The 16658-nt window shown below is 32.3% G+C and overlaps 1 protein-coding gene across 1 annotated transcript; it reads left to right on the top strand.

The window, feature by feature from the left end:
- The first annotated feature begins 13290 nt into the window (after positions 1-13290).
- On the top strand, positions 13291-15192 carry LOC116007467 (heavy metal-associated isoprenylated plant protein 35-like). Its single transcript, XM_031248142.1, has 3 exons — positions 13291-13424; positions 13519-13594; positions 13839-15192. The coding sequence occupies exons 1-3, from the start codon at positions 13371-13373 to the stop codon at positions 14789-14791; spliced, it is 1083 nt and encodes a 360-aa protein (XP_031104002.1). The 5' UTR covers positions 13291-13370; the 3' UTR covers positions 14792-15192.
- The last annotated feature ends 1466 nt before the right edge of the window (positions 15193-16658 follow it).

The following is a 16658-nucleotide window of genomic DNA, read 5'->3' as shown; positions in this document are numbered from 1 at the left end:
TTAATTTTTGCCACATTGACCAGTCTTATTTAATCATTACCACTTTTAGTCCACCGCTAAAATTCTCGTCAAATGGCCGTCCAAAACAAGGGTATTTTCGTCTTGTCATGCTTTGGTCATCTCTTTTATCCTTTGCAGTGGTTTTCCTTACACATTTGTAGTCGTCCCTTTCTCCTTTACCCTTTGCAGTCGTCCAAAATAGGGGACGCCGCATAAAAAGATTTAGGTCTCCATTTGATGAAAATGTGTAAGGAAAACCACTACAAATGGTAAAGGAGATGACCAAAGCATGAAAAGACGAAGATACCCCTGTTTTGGACGACTATTTGACGGGAATTTTAACGGTGGACTAAAAGTGGCAAGGACTAAATAAAACTGGCTGCAATGTGGCAAAAATTAATGAAGTGGACTAAAATTGGCAATGCCCCAATAACAGTAAGACAAAAAATGGCAATGACTCGAATTTTTATAAGTGTTCTTAATTCTCTTTTGAGTAACATTGTCATTATCTTCATTTTTACTATTTGTTCTCTTCCTTTTTGTTGGTAGTGTGTTATTCGCAATTCGGTTATTATTGGTAGCATAGATGACAACGTCATGCAATGAGATTATGATATAGGAGCTATGAACTTTCCTTTAGGTGTTCTGCTTGGGGTTCATTTGGTTCAACCATTATTGTTGAATGAGTTATTGTCGATAAAGAAATCCCTAGTTTAAGAAAAAAGATTAAATAAATTAATAAAAATTTGAAAATTTAAAATATTATGTATTCCAAAGATATTAAAAGGTAGTTTCTCGTTTCAATTTGCTGGGTAATGGGTTATTTAAGTACTTTCATTGTCAACAAATCCCCCAAGTAGTTAATATGATTGGTTTCAAACTATTCTTTTTTATTTTTTTCATGGTATTAAAGAAATACATATGTATCATTTTTTGGTTAACTACTAATTTATTTAATTCAATAAGAGTAAAATATAGTGATTCAGCTTCAATTTGTTGGGTTATTATTTGAGTACTCTCTTTGTCAACCAATCCCCAAGTAGTTAATATAATTAGCTTCAAATTATTTTAAAAAAATTTCATAGTATTAATAAAATACTTGGTAAATAAATATATAACATTATTCACATGAGATAAAATAAAGAAAATATAACTAATGAATTATTTCTCTTATTTAATTTAATTTTTTGACAATGAATAATTTTTTCAAATAAAGGTATTGTAGACACATAATTCTAAATTAAAGAAATACATATGTATCATTTTTTGTTGTAGCTACTAATTTATTTAATTTAATAAGAGTAAAATAGAGTGAGAAACTTAATTATGTCAAATTTGATTGAGATGAGGTTCGAACCTAAAACCTTTCTTATAGAAATTAATGGGTAAGTTAAAAGTTAACGGAATATTAACGGAGAAGAGAATATTTAACGGAAAACTTAACGGATAATCATAAAAGTAAGGTTAAATTAGGTAATCTCTATTAATAATATTAATCTGAATTATCTTAACCATCTATTTGATTAAATAATTCATCTGAACCATCCATTTGATTAAATAATTTGACCGCCATTTTTCTACCCATTTTAGGCCTAACTCTCTTTGGCTCTTATTAGTATAGTAGATATAAGTAATTCAAAGTATATACATACTTAATATGTACACATCATAATGGTTAATATACAGACTTACATTTTTAATTCCCAATTAATCGATCTATTTTTTTAATGGATGAGATTGGTTCTCATGAACTCATGGGGAGGTTGATTCTCATAAAAACCTCACCATATATATATATAATGGATAGAAAAAAAAAATGACGGTCAAATTATTAACTCAATTGGATACATGGTTCAGATTGTTTAGATTTATATTTTTCCTTGAGATTTTCTAATTTATCTTTAATTATATGATTATCCGTTAAGTTTTCCGTTAAACAATCTCTTCTCCGTTAATATTCCGTTAACTTTTAACTTACCCATTAATTTGTATAAGAAAGGTCTTAGGTTCGAACCTCATCGCAATCAAATTTGGCATAATTAAGTTCCTCACTCTATTTTTACTCTAATTAAATTAAATAAATTAGTAGCTACAACACAAAATGATACATATCTATTTCTTTAATTTAGAATTATGTGTCTACAATACCTTTATTTGAAAAAATTATTCTTTATCAAAAAATTAAATTAAATAAGACAAATAATTTCATTAGTTATATTGTCTTTATTTTCTCCAATGCAAAGATTCTTTACATTCAAATTCATCAATTGATATTCATTACATTGTCCATTATCTTCTTTTTACAATATCTTGTAATTAAATATCAAAGTTATTATACAAAATAATGTTATATATTTATTTACCAAGTATTTTATTAATACCATGAAAAAAAATAATAATTTCAAGCTAATTATATTAACTATTCTGGGATTTGTTGACAAAGAGAGTACACAAATAACCCAACAAATTGAAGCGGGATCACTCTATTTTACTCTTATTGAATTAAATAAATTAGTAGTTACGACAAAAAATGATACATATGCATTTCTTTAATTTAGAATTATGTGTCTACAATGCCTTTATTTAAAAAAAAAAGTATTCATTATCAATAAATTAAGTAAGAAAAATAATTGTATTAGTTATATTGTCTTTATTTTCTCTAATGCAAATATTCTTTATATTCAAATTCATCAACTGATATTCATTAAATTGTCCATTATGTTCTTTTTACACTATCTTGTAATTAAATATCAAACTTATAATACAAAATAATGTTACATATTTATTTACCAAGTATTCTATCAATAACATGGAAAAATTTAAAAAAAAAACAATTTAAAATCAATCATATTAACTACTTGGTGATGATTTGTTGACAAAGAAGACATTCAAATAATCTAATAAATTGAAGCGGGAAACTACCCCGTAATATCTTTGAATTATATCACAGTTGTTCACTTTGAAGGTAAATCGTATTTCTTTATTAATATGATTTAATATGTATAAATTTTTATTACCTTATCTAATCTTATTCCTTAAATAAACCATGAATTTCTATATCCACAAGAATTCATTCAACCATAATGGTTGAACCAAAAGTACCTCGAGTAGAATACCTAAAGAACTTATATGTTGTTATGCTGATAATAATATGTAAATGGTAATCATTATCCTACGCAGCTATATTTAAAACTCATTATTAAAAGTGTCAATGTAGGGCAATAGAACATTGTGACACACTTGACTTATTGAAAAGATGCTGAGACTACAACTTTGCTAGAATCAATCTTTCAAATCCAAAAAATGAAGAAATTTCAAAAATAGCTACCATTGCAGCATTTATTAATCTTGTATGTAAAATACTTGTTGTGCATCATTTAAATATATTAGAACTAATATAACTTTACAATTCATTTCATTTTCTATAGTCAACCTACTTAGATTAAAGGCAAAATTAGGATTAATCTTGACAATAAAATAAATAATTGGTATATAGGATGTAGTCACTATTAAAATTGCTTATGCACAAAGTGGCAAACTATTTAACTAACTGCATGCATTATGGTGAAAATGTAGCAGTGGATACTCCAAAATTAATAACAATTCAACAAAAACACACACACACACTTGCATACATAAAATCAAGCACTACACTCATTCATACTAATTCCAAAAATATGAACATCAAAATGAACATGTGCAAAATGGATGTGGAAACTATTGATGAAACTAGACATATTGTTGTATCAGTATTCGGACTACATGCAAAGTCATTGTTGTTACTATCAAGTAAACAAATTATGAAACTAGAACAAAAGGTACTACTCATTAACCTTCTACAAATATAATAAATATTAATATTTTGTTCAATACTTTCACATGAGAATGGACGACACACATCTCACAACACATGAAACATGTAGGAAAAACTACCACTGCCAAATATCAACAGGCGTTTGCAAGATCAAGAGTTCATAGTACAGCAAAGATCTCAGTCATATACACAAACACAACGAGGCAAATCCACAGCTTCCTACACTATAACCTCATTGCATGACATTGCCTTCTATACTACCACCACTAACCAAATTGCACATAAAACATTACTAATAAGTTAAAAAAAAAAACAAATACTGAAGATGAAAACAATGACAATGTTACTTGAAAGAGAACTAAAGAGACTTATAGAAATTTGATTTTATTCGCTTTCAGTGTGCGGATAAATCAAAGATGATTGGGGTTACCCCCGGGTTGTGTCGGTCTCTAGGGAAAACAAATTGGAAGTATTGGTTAGTTCTTAGTTTATGGAATATAAAGCATGTTCCTCATTCGCCATTGTCACACACCAATCAATGAATAAAAGAATAGATGTTGTAGTTCAAAGAATAAAGGGAATGAGGTTTAAAAATCAATTAAAGGAAACTAGGAAATGAATTTCTAGTGGAAATGATGCATTATAGTGTGTCTAAGGTCTAGGAGATTTGCATTGCTTGATTGGCTATTCACGGGTGGTTTTGCCAAACACCGTTCACCAATAGGTCTATTAGGCTCTCCCTAGATTTGGAGTACTTTTAGGTAACGAAAGAGCTTAGGGGTGTTTTAACAAACACCTTGCCTACGTCACCTCTCCTACTCACACTTTTTAGGTCTAGAATAGAAAATCAATGTTGATTGGAACTACAACAATCTTAGCAATATCATACTTAGGTTTGATGCCTTAGATCATTCAATGAGATGGCCACCCTCATAGAAAACCATACAATTCACCAACAATTAACAAGAATAGATCATCCGATCAAGGCAACACAAACTCCAAATTAGAATTGAGGAACCACACTTAGCATCATGACACACTTACAATTCAATTCCTATAGAAGGATTTAGCTACTCATACTTGCAAAGGAAAATCACAATTAACCTAGATTGGACAAATAAAGAACGCAATTGAAATCAAATTGAAATGCAAATCAAAGTAGAGATTAGGATTTACGTAAGAACTTGCAATTGAAATTCAAGCAAATGTCTCCAAGATGATCTTCTTCACAATCTTCTCTCTACAATCTACGAGTGTTCTAAAGATATGATCTACAACTACTTGTCTAATGTCTAAAAAAATGATTAACAACGGCTAAAATATCTAATCTAATCCCTTAAATAGCTTCATCCAATTGCACTTTGATCACCTTTCGCGCCAAAGACGTTTCCACGAGTAAGTCCACCTACGTGGATCGCACGTGGACTTTTCACTTAAAAGCATTCCATCTCCTTTCCACGTCGTGGAGTTGTGGCGTGGAAGTTTCTGGAAATAAACCATGCCACAATCCACGCGTGCACTTGGACGTGGATGCTCCCAACATGCTTCCTCCTTTGGTTGTTTCCTTGCCAAGCTCATATGCTTTCTCCTTGAGTCCAAAAACCTACAAAACAACCTAAAGTGTACCAAGACTAGAGATTTGCAAAGATTAACACATTAGAGCACAAAACACCATAGATTAACCACAAAAGGATATCGAATAACACAGTTTCACCCCTTATTTAGACCTTTAACATAGGTATCTTTAGCACCTATCAAAATTCAAACCAAAAGTAGTATTTATTTAGACTATCATTTTTCGACTAAGTATTTAGACTAGTGTTTTTACATAATTGCAAACATTTATTTTAATGACAATTATAATCAATCTCTCATATATTATCTTGCATATATATTATATATATATACCATACATTGAATTATCGATTTAAATAAACAAATTCAACATTCAATTACTTATGCATGAACATCTCCTATATAATCTTGCATTGATATACTTTGAAGTACTTATTTAAAATTAAACATTGGACATTATCACATTCACGCAATACGCGTGAAAAACTAGTATATATATAGGACCATATAAGAACACTTCGTTAGGTGAAAACGTGCGAACAAGCATGAGTGCACACAATCTACTCTTAGGCATGTCTGGATGATGGTGGACACCTTGGAGTAGATAATGTGCACTCGTGCTTGTTCGCACTTTCTCACCTAAGGAAGTGCTTTCATTTAAACACAAGTTTATAGCTGTTGATCTAATCTAGATCAACTGCTCAAATAAAAAAAAAATTATTTTAAAAAAACACGCATCATGCCAATATGCATGCAAATGATCAATTGTTTCAAACTAATGCACCTTAAAATATAAAACTATGCACCTTAAGTTATAAAACAGCACACCTTAAGCTATAAAACAACGCACCTAAGTTTAAACTGATGCACCTTAAACTATAAAAGTGACACACCCTAAGCTATAAAACTACGCAACTTAAGTTTTGAACTTATCCAAATTTACCATAATGACACTGCATTTTGTTTTAAAGTTTTCTTTAATTTAGGCTATTGATTTTGGCTAAATCAGGGGTTGAGATTAAGCCCCATCTTTCACCTGCAACCTATTACTACACCTAATCATATATGTGTGTAATCAAGAATCAATTTCAGCCTTACATTTATAAAAATTGGACAAATCAAATCTAATTAAAAAAATACGGTGACATTTTGTAATTATCGTTAACTTTACTTTACAAACTTGAATACTTAAATGTGCAATCTGTAACAACTAAATATGTAAAACTGGATAAATTTTTAAAAAATCAATAAAAAAAAAGCTAAATTTTAAATATAAACCATAAATGGTAGACCCTAAGTAGTAAAAAAGTGAACCCTAAACAAAAAAAAATTAAAAAAAAAAACTTAGTAATAAACTCTAAAATCCAAACCCTAAGTGCATTGCATTTTCGTATTTTTGGAAGTTCAATTTTTTAATACTAAATGTGTAATTTCTTAATACTAACTCTGCATTTTGTAACAACTAAATGTGCAAATCTTAAAAATTTTGAAATATGCGAATTTTAGCGTTCAAGTTTGCATAGTAAGTTGGTGATAATTACAAAAATGTCACCGCATTAAAAAAAATAAAAATTATATGATCCGTTCGATTTTTCATATATAAGGATGAGATTGATTCTTAATTTTTTCCCTAAGTACTTGTTCCCATATGTTCCATTACCTGTGTATGAGAATGTGTTTCTAGAAAAATAAAAATAAAAATCAATCTCAGTCTTCTATATGGTCACAATTCTAGAATAAGGAGAAAAAATGTTGTAACATTTTGGTAAATAATTCAAAGTTTAAAATACATTTTGTAACACTATATAATGCACTTTGCAAGGCTGCAGAGTTCATCCGATATTATATGAAAGTACACTCTGCGGTATTGAATTTGACACTTTAAAATTCATGTAAAAGTGTATTTGTAACACTATAACATACACTTTGCAAAGTGCACTTTGTTGTGTTGCGATTTGCACTTTAAAGTTAAAGCATTTACTAAAATGTCACTAATTTTTTTCTATTGCTTTAAAATTATTAGATGTGTCTAGATTAACAGTTAAAATTGTTTCTTAATTTTCTCCTTGAAACAAGTTCTCATGTGAGTTTGCTCTTATATAGATAGTTTAGACTTGAAAAACACATCATTCAATTTGATATCGGACTATATCCATGTGAAATTTGGAATCTATCAAAAAGTAACTGCAATACATAATGAGGCTGGGAATACATAGTTGGGATGAAATACATATTTCAATTTTATCACCCTCTTCTTTAAATTAAATTACATTACAAAAAATTGTGACTTTTCATAAATACAAAAAAATATATATTATTTGATTATCCAAAACTATTTTTAAAAACCTTCCGCATTTATTATAGAAACAATTTAATGTGCATTTATTAATTATTAAAAATGAAAATGTATCACTTAATTAATATATTAAAAATATTTTTTTAAAAGCTATGGTCCAATTAATTAAAAAAAATAAATAAAAATAAATAAATAAATAAAACAGAGGCAGTAATATAGGAATGGTCGTTTTCGTGGGTCATTACCCATTTAAAGTTGTGAGCATCAAGATTGAAGGCATCAATTATATGGGATTCAATCCATATCATGCAGAGTGGGTGAGGCTACTAATTAAGTAGTAACATGGCTGCTTCAATTCTATTTTGTACACTGTCCTTCCCCCATGTGATTCAGTCCTTCACAACCAATTCCCCACATATATATATTAGGGTGGGTGGCGCGCCTTCATGTTTGATTCAGTAATTTTATTTTACTATCGGATTTTATTTTAATTGTCATATTTGTTTATTTATTTTTACTAATTTACTATCTGATTTAAATATGTCAATAATCATAAAATTTATTTATTTTCCAGCCTTCCCTTTGTTTATTTTGAATATTGGAATAAAATATATGGAAGAAAAAAATTTAAAAGATTATATTTCTTGAATTTATTAGAGTACGTCTGAAAATTTGGAAAATAATTTTTAGGAAATGGCTTATTTTCTGAAATATATCTTATTTTTTTAGTGTTTGACTGAAGGATAGAAAATTATTTTTTTTGTATTTGACTGAAAGTTAAAAAATTACTTCCTCTGTCCCATTTTACCTGTCCTGTTTACTCTTCATTGGTCAAACCAACTTTTTCTTCCTTGCTTATTTTCTTTAGTAATTTTTAATTATTTTTAAATTTGATTTTTTGTGTTTAATAGTACTTTTAATGTAGTTTCTAAATATATAAATTTTATATACTAATACTAAATTTAATATTATGAAAAATTGAATTTAAAATAACTCCAGTCAAGCCTCGTTAACCGAATCAGACAAACAAAATGGGACGGAGGTAGTACATTTTTTCTATTTGGTTAATTTTCATAATAATAATAATAATAATAATAATAATAAGTGATGGTGGTGGTAGTTGTGGTAGAATTAGAATATCAATTGATTCCTGTAACTGAATTACTAGAGAACAAGCATATTTGCACAATTTATAAAAATCCTAAACAATGATGTATAAAATCTCTAAAGTTCCAGCACCGCATGCGTACATATACACATTAGCTATAAATTAAGCAATTATTTGCTGGAATTCAAACAAGGATAACATCAGAAAACATAATCAATCCAAAACATATCTTCAATTGCACTATATAATATTTGATATTATAATTTATAAATTATATATCGATCCAAATATTCTTAATATATTATAACAAATCCATTCCGTGCATCGCATGGGTGAAAATACTAGTAGTAGTAGTAGTAATAATAATAATAATAATCATCATCATCATCAAGTTAAGAAATACTTCGGAACGGAAGAGATGCAAGGAGTGGTCCATTGCTGCAATTTGGAGCCATGGGATGATGACTGCTAAAAAAGCAGAAAATTCGTCGGGCTAAAGACGTTAAACGTAGCGCTACTCGGGAGGCAACCCGAGATTTTCATTGCTTTCACTTTTACCTTTTTGAAACTTGTAGTTTAGCCCTCCAAGTTGGTTGATTGTATACCCCTAGTTAGTAGGTTTTGTAGCTCTGAAATGCAGGTTTTTGAAGGTGCAAAGGGTTCGAGGAAAGAATTGCAAACCTTTGTAAAGGAGGCACATGTGTTTAAAAGCTGAAGCATGGAGAGTGAGGATGCTTACTAGGTTCTATACCTCCTATCCCTTCTTATATTGCTTTTCTATGCCTCATTTTCTTGTTCTAAAAGTGTGGAAAAGTTGATAAACTCTCTTGCATAGCATTTTGCACACATGATGAGTGCACCACAAGTTGTTCACTTAAGGCTACTTTCCCGTAACCTCAGAGCCCTGGAAACACTTCTAAAGTGTGGAAAGGCGCTCACCTTGTTGGTCATGTGCTGTTGTTCCATCAATCTTCATGACAACATCGAGGACGATGTTTGTTCTAAAGTGTGGAAAGAGCACGTTGTGCTGTGAATTTGGAAATTGCTTTAAGTTACTTGTCTTAATGATGTGTTTTGTTGTAAAGGTGTGACCGATCCTTGGAAAGTGCGTAATTGTTCGCATTATCTATGAGGAATGCTAAGTATGTGCCAAAAAGTTTTTCTCTTTGAATAGCCGTGGAAAGTACCTCCGCCTTGACCAAAAAATGAAAGTTTTGTGAAATTTTGTGTGCTTGCATGATGTTCACCTCTTATTTTGTGAGGACCTTAGTCAATGATCTCTCAAAGTGGGAGTGTGCACCTCTTAATTTTAGAAAGATAAGTGATAAGCGAAGCTTGGAATTGAACAAACATTGATAGTGCATGGGGCAAAAGGTGAGCGTTTCAGTGAGCTTAGAGAAAACAATCCCTAGCTAATTCAAAGTAGAAAAAGGCAAGAGGGGTTGTATGAAGAAAAGGAGAAAAGGCAAAAGGCCACTCCTAGAGGTAAAAATCGAGGAAAGCTATCTTGCTAGGATTGGGCAACCATTGCACCGACCTTCGAAAAAGCGTAGAGCTCTACGTGAAGTCGGTTGTCCAGAGGAAAGATCCTAGAAGATGAGAAAATAAGAGAGGAGCTGAGCCGGTTGAACTTGAAATGCAAATGTTACCCGACTTGAAAATCGTCTACTACTATTTTCTCATACAAGTTATTGTCTTCAATCTCTATTGGGCATTGCATGATGCGCATCACGCGTGCCCCGCTAGTATGTGTGTGTGTGTGTGTGTATAGACTTAGACACTAGTGCATACAAGTCTTTTCATGAGAACGTCCGAATGCACTATCAAGTCAGTATAAATACACCGTAAAGCATTTCTAAATGTACAAGTGTTAACAATCACGCAGTACCCAGTGTATTTGAAAATGTTTTACGGTGCATTGTTAATTGTTTGACAGTGCATCATCCCCCTTTCATTGATTTTCATAAATAATATGCATCACCAAATATTCCTAAAATGTATTGTCAAACATTTACAAATGCATCAGAGTTGACAATCAATGAGAATCAAGTACTGCATGATGCAACAAGCTTGATTGGCGTGAGTGGTCGTGCACTCTCGTCCCTTAAGAGAGGTTGAAAATCCGAACCCCCTCTTGTATGGAAAACCCAATCTGGCCAGCACTTTGCCCCTTAAATTAGTCGGCCTGATGCGAACAGGGATTAGTTTGAGTATGGTACATGCTTAAAGGTGTCTCATACAAATAGGGCTACTCAGGATGAAAGTAATGCATGGTGCATTTCGAAATGTTTTGCTGTAGATTAATACTGACTTGATAGTGCATCCATACGTCCACACAAGTCAAGCTGTTCGCACTTGATCCATACATACATACATACATACATACATATGGGATGACATGAGATCGAGCCTTAGTGGAGGCAGTATCGACTTTTTGTGCTTCAATAGGTTGAGAAAGTATATAAGAACAGATACTACAATGTAATAGAGTCAGTTGGGTTGGATCCTATTAAACCACCCTTGTAGATGAGATCATTAGATCCTATCTCAATCATCCAATTAAAATTGGGTTGGATCCTATGAAACCACCCTAGTAGATGAGATCATTAGATCCCATCTCAATCATCCAATTAAATTTAATTAATGATAAGGATTGAATTTAAAGACCCATTTATATTAGAATATATTTAATACATAAGGGTGACATAGTAATTTTAGTTTTTTGTTTGAATTGGAATATAATTGAAATATAATATTATCCTTATTAAAAGGGATTCTATAAATGGTAGGAATCAAAACTAAAAAAAAAAAAAAATTAAATACAGGAATCATGTTGTACGTTTTTTTAGTAAGCATACGGCATACCCTAAATGTGTGCAAACACCCAAGTTGGTGTGTGCATTTTACTGAGAGTCCCTAATGTTGTAGAATAATATTGAATATTGTGCATATCTGTCCATGTGTGTATAATAGAAACCATAGTAATGCTGCCAAAGGTTGTGAAGCCATACGACCTTATCTACACTGTGTGCTTACTATCATGCATTTTGGTATAACAGTGCTGCAAAATCGCAAACAGGTGTATGCATTGCGCTTTGAGCGACACGTGCACACTGTGTTCTATAGCATTGCACTCACTTCCCCAATAATTCAGCACACCTATAGATTGTTAAATATAGATTGTAGATTGTAAAATATAAACTTTAATTCATAGATTGTAAAATATAAATATTAAGAGTTAATTCCAGCAATGGTCCTTCGACTATGTTGATTTTTCAAAATTAGTCCTCGACTTTTAATTTGGACAATTTAGGTCCCTTGACTTTCAAATTCTTTCCAACGTTGGTCCTTTCATCAAATTTTGGTTAAATTGAGGTCAAATGAAGGGGTAAAATTGTTCGTTCACTTGTATACTCATATTTCTTATGTCTTATACGCTATATATATGAATATAATATCAATCGAAGAGACATTGACTGATTATATGGCTTCGATTGAGACTTTGACTGAGATTATATTCATATATACAGCGTATAGGACAGGAGAAATACGAGTAACAATACACTAAACAGGTGAACGGACAATTTTACCCTTTCATTTGACCTCAACTTAACCAAAATTTGACGAAAGGACCAACATTGGAAAGAATTTGAAAGTCAAGGGATCTAAATTATCCAAATTATAAGTCGGGGACTAATTTTGAAAAATCAACATAGTCGGAGGACCATTGCTGGAATTAACTCTAAATATTAATTTATAGATTGTAAAATATAGATTGTAGATTGTGGAAGGTAGATTGTAAAATATAAATTTTAATTGGATTTGTGCATTGTAGATTTGTAGATTGTAAAATATTACATATAGATTGTAGATTTGTAGATTGTAATAATCTTTATATCTTTCCAAATTGCAATTATACAGATATTTTGATATTTATACTACTTATTATATTCACTTTCAATTTTCATATATATCAAATACTCTAATTGAAATACTCAATAATTATATTTATGTTTACCAAATAATGAAATTTCAGTTCCTACTTTATTATACTTTAATCCTTTCTTACGGGATAAAGTCAGACACAATTCCTACTTTATTCACATGTATTTTAAATATTATAATTATTTTATTTTATTAGGGTGTGGTTAGTTGAGAAGAATGGACTCATCCATTATTAACGAAATCTCAAGAGTTGGATCATTATACAGGTCAATTGTCCCACATAATATTCAACAAAGGGGTTTGTTAGTGTATCTGATACAACAATAATAAACATTGATAAAAAGTATAGCATATATTTATGATGATGAGCAAGTAGATACTCATTGATTTTGAAAGAATTACTGGGAATGCAAATAATAAACCAGGAATCATGGAAAATCACCCATCTTTTCTATTCCATTGATTTACGGAATAATTACTACTAGGTATCCCCTCGGGCCCCGCGAGATTTTGCACCAATGCTTTGCTATCTCCCTCTTTCCGTCTTTCCCTCCACCTTTAAAGCCTCACTGCATCTTCTTCTTCTTCTCCCCATCTCTCTCTCTCTCTCTCTCTCTCTCTACCCATCAGCAATGGCTTCCCACACAGCTGCACCAGCAGACCATCCAGAACCTCTCAAACACAAGGTTACCCACCCTCACTTCCAATTTCTTGCTTCTTTTCCCATTATATTCGATCAATATAATTCTCTTAATATTTTTTTTTTCTTTTACTTGATAGATGTGGGTCTTGAAAGTTTCTATTCACTGTGAAGGCTGTAAACGGAAAGTCAAGAAAATTCTTCTGCAAGTCCCAGGTATATAAGTTACGGAGTATTTATTATATTTTGACTCGAATTATTCCTTAAAATAAAGCTTTTAAACAAAAATTTATAGCAAGTAGTGAATACATAATTTTATTTTCTTATACGGCAACATATTTAATCCTTTACTTACCACCGCATAACAATTTTACTTCGCCCTATAGAGAAGTTGTGAAAGTTTATTTTGATGTTGAGTATGAAATTTGTTCGTTTAAAATTTAATTTGTTTGGTTTTCAGGTGTGAAAGATATAGATATTGACATAAGACAGCAAAGGGTTGTGGTAACCGGCGACGTTCATGCCGATACTCTGATAAAAAAGCTGGTGAAGTCCGGTAAAAATGCGGAGCTATGGCCGCAGATGGTTGCGCCGAGGGAGGGGATTCCGGCCGCCGCCGCCGCCGTTAAGAAAGCCAAAGAACTGAAACCAGAAAGTAAACCAGAGGATAGTTGTACCTCCGGCCATGGCGGCGGTCAAAGAGAAGTCAAACCACCGGGAAAAGTAGCAGCGGTGATTCAAGAGCCTCCGGCTAAGAAAACTGAAGGGTGTAGAGAGGAACCCGCTAGTGGCGGCGGCGGTGTTGCTAAAGACGAAGGAAACAGTGTCGCCGGCGCCGGCACCGGCGCCGGTGACTCTAAGAGTGTTGAAAATTTACAAGGAGCAAAAGAGTCAAAATCAGAGGGGAAGAAACCTGAAACAGGAGGAGAAAGTAGTTCTCAAACTCCGGCCACGGCGGAGAAAAAGGACGGCGAAGCCGGCGGTAGCGCCGCCGGTGAGGACAGGAATGGCGGTGGGGCAGAAAATGGCAGTACCGGTAAAACAAAGAAAAAGAAAGGGCAAAATGGGAATTCCAGCGAGAAAATCTCATCAAGTGCAGGTGGACCAGCAGGTACGGGATCACAACATCATGAAACGGCCCCACACGCGGCTTCTACTTTCACCAATCAAATCACTCCACATCATCCATACTATGGCCCCACACCCGTATACGCCGTGAGCTACAATACGGCCTACCCAACAAGTAGCAGTACGACGTCGTACTACGCATCACCGCCCTCGAATTCGTATGCTTATACGTACCCCGGCCCCACCATGGAACCACCACCGTCCGATTTGGTGCATCCACAGCAGCCGTTGGATTCATTTGAACTATTCAGTGATGAGAACCCTAATGGGTGCTCAGTTATGTGATATTATTTGTAGCCTTTTAAAGGGTTGCTTCGCTTATACCACTCGTATAAGATTGTGAGGGCTAATTTTGGAAATTGTATAGATGTATGAAAGTGGGAGAGATTAGGGATCAGAATTAGAATTAGAAGGAAACCCCGTGAAAAAGCAAACAACCAAGCAAAATGTCGAATATAACCCCCTCATCCAGTGTTCTGAGATTCGTGTCCACGGAAGTGAACACGTGTCAAATCTTTATTGGATGAGATGTTTGTTGTTCAATCAGTTCAAAAGAGAGGTTTTGGGGTTTTCTTTATTACTTGCTTTTGTACAATGTAGCCTTAGTTGGTAAGTTTAGTAGTCATTTTGGCTTCTTTTGCTGTAAAAGTTGTTAGCCATGTAATGCATATATAGTTCTATCTCTCTCTCATGCTTTGCTTTAACTTTCGTTCTGAGCATAAATATAAGATGTGCAGTCTAATTATCAGTTTAAACTTTTAGTTGAAATGGAGCACATGCTTTAATTTAGTATTAGAGCCATGCAAATGGTCGTGGGTTCGAGACAATGAAAATTTTACTCATTAGAACCCTTTTATTTATGTATTAAATTCACCTTTTTATTTATGTATTAAATTCAAGCGTTGTGCCAATTCAATGATTTTGTAGTCTAATAGCACGAACTGACTCTTTCAAATTGCAGGTCATGAGAAGTATTTACTCTTTGTGCTTCAGTAGAATAATATTAAAAAAAAAGTTCTTGAGTTTGGGTATGGAGCGACCTATGTCCGACGGTGAAAACCCACTTGAAAAGTAATGACCCATAACTTGTTGAGATGTTTGGTCACGTAATGACCCAAAACTTGTTGAGATGTTTGGACACTTTCAATTCATGGTCACCATATAGTATGTATAAAGGCAGATTTGCCAATTTGGCATCCTTAGATTTTTGTAGGCCAGAGCAACTAAAATTTCTCAAGTGTTAAAACTCACCAAGGTAAAACTTTAACTTTATAAATGTACCCAAAATGTTTTCAAATAAAAAGAAATGTACCAAAAAAAAAAAGAAAAAAAAAAAAAAGAAGAAGAGAGGAAGTAATAGTGTATTGTTAGTGTGTGTGAGGTGTAAAGTGAGTGTGATGATGGTTGAATAGGGGGATTGAAATTACAAGGTGGTGAGGGGTGAGGGGTCCTTGTTTTTGGAGTCTCTTTTGGAAAGCAAATGCCTTTCATTAAAAGTCTCAAATGCTTTGAGTTGAGGTTTTGATGACAAATGCTTTGTCTTTTGCTTTTGTTTCTTAACTTAATTATGACTTCAACCACTTTATTTCTGTCCTACTACTTCTACTCTCTGCCTTAGTTTCTCCTTTTATTAATATTTTTGTTTTCTTTTTCTTTTAATTCTTATTTGTGTACCTTATTTTAAAAAAATGTTTTCCAATATATAAATGTTAATTGTCACATTGTAAAATGACTTTTTTATTCTTCATATTATTAGTTAAGTTTATCTTCAGAAAAGGGTATTATTTGTTTTAATTGGGGTTTGTACTTAAGTAGCAATAAGGATAGCTATGACATAATGACACTTATTTAATTGAGACCTTCTTATCACTTCCATTTTCTTCTTCAACTTTGGTATCTTATTTGGAAGATTAATTAAATATATATATGAATATATTAGCCCATAAATAGGAGATAAACAGAAACACCTGTACAGGATTATTCAGCGACCGTACCATATTCCTAGGCAATAAATTTGTTTACCATTGCCTTCGGGTTTAGCGTAGTTGATTCGTCACATGACTTAAAAGGTCATGACTGGAAGTAGCAGTGTGAGATACTGAGATTCAAATTTCACTGGAAACATATATGAAAAAAAAAATGGCTCAAAGAT

The sequence above is a fragment of the Ipomoea triloba genome, chromosome 15, assembly GCF_003576645.1.
Source record: "Ipomoea triloba cultivar NCNSP0323 chromosome 15, ASM357664v1".
Lineage (NCBI taxonomy): Eukaryota > Viridiplantae > Streptophyta > Magnoliopsida > Solanales > Convolvulaceae > Ipomoea > Ipomoea triloba.
Note: the sequence above shows the minus strand (reverse complement) of the source record. Positions and strands in the feature narration are given on the sequence as shown.

Bases quoted from the DNA above. Each gene is read 5' to 3' on its own strand.
- LOC116007467 (XM_031248142.1), top strand. From the start codon at position 13,371: ATGGCTTCCCACACAGCTGCACCAGCAGACCATCCAGAACCTCTCAAA. The intron at 13,425-13,518 runs GTTACCCACCCT...TTTACTTGATAG, and splicing joins CAGAACCTCTCAAACACAAG to ATGTGGGTCTTGAAAGTTTC. The intron at 13,595-13,838 runs GTATATAAGTTA...TTTGGTTTTCAG, and splicing joins AATTCTTCTGCAAGTCCCAG to GTGTGAAAGATATAGATATT.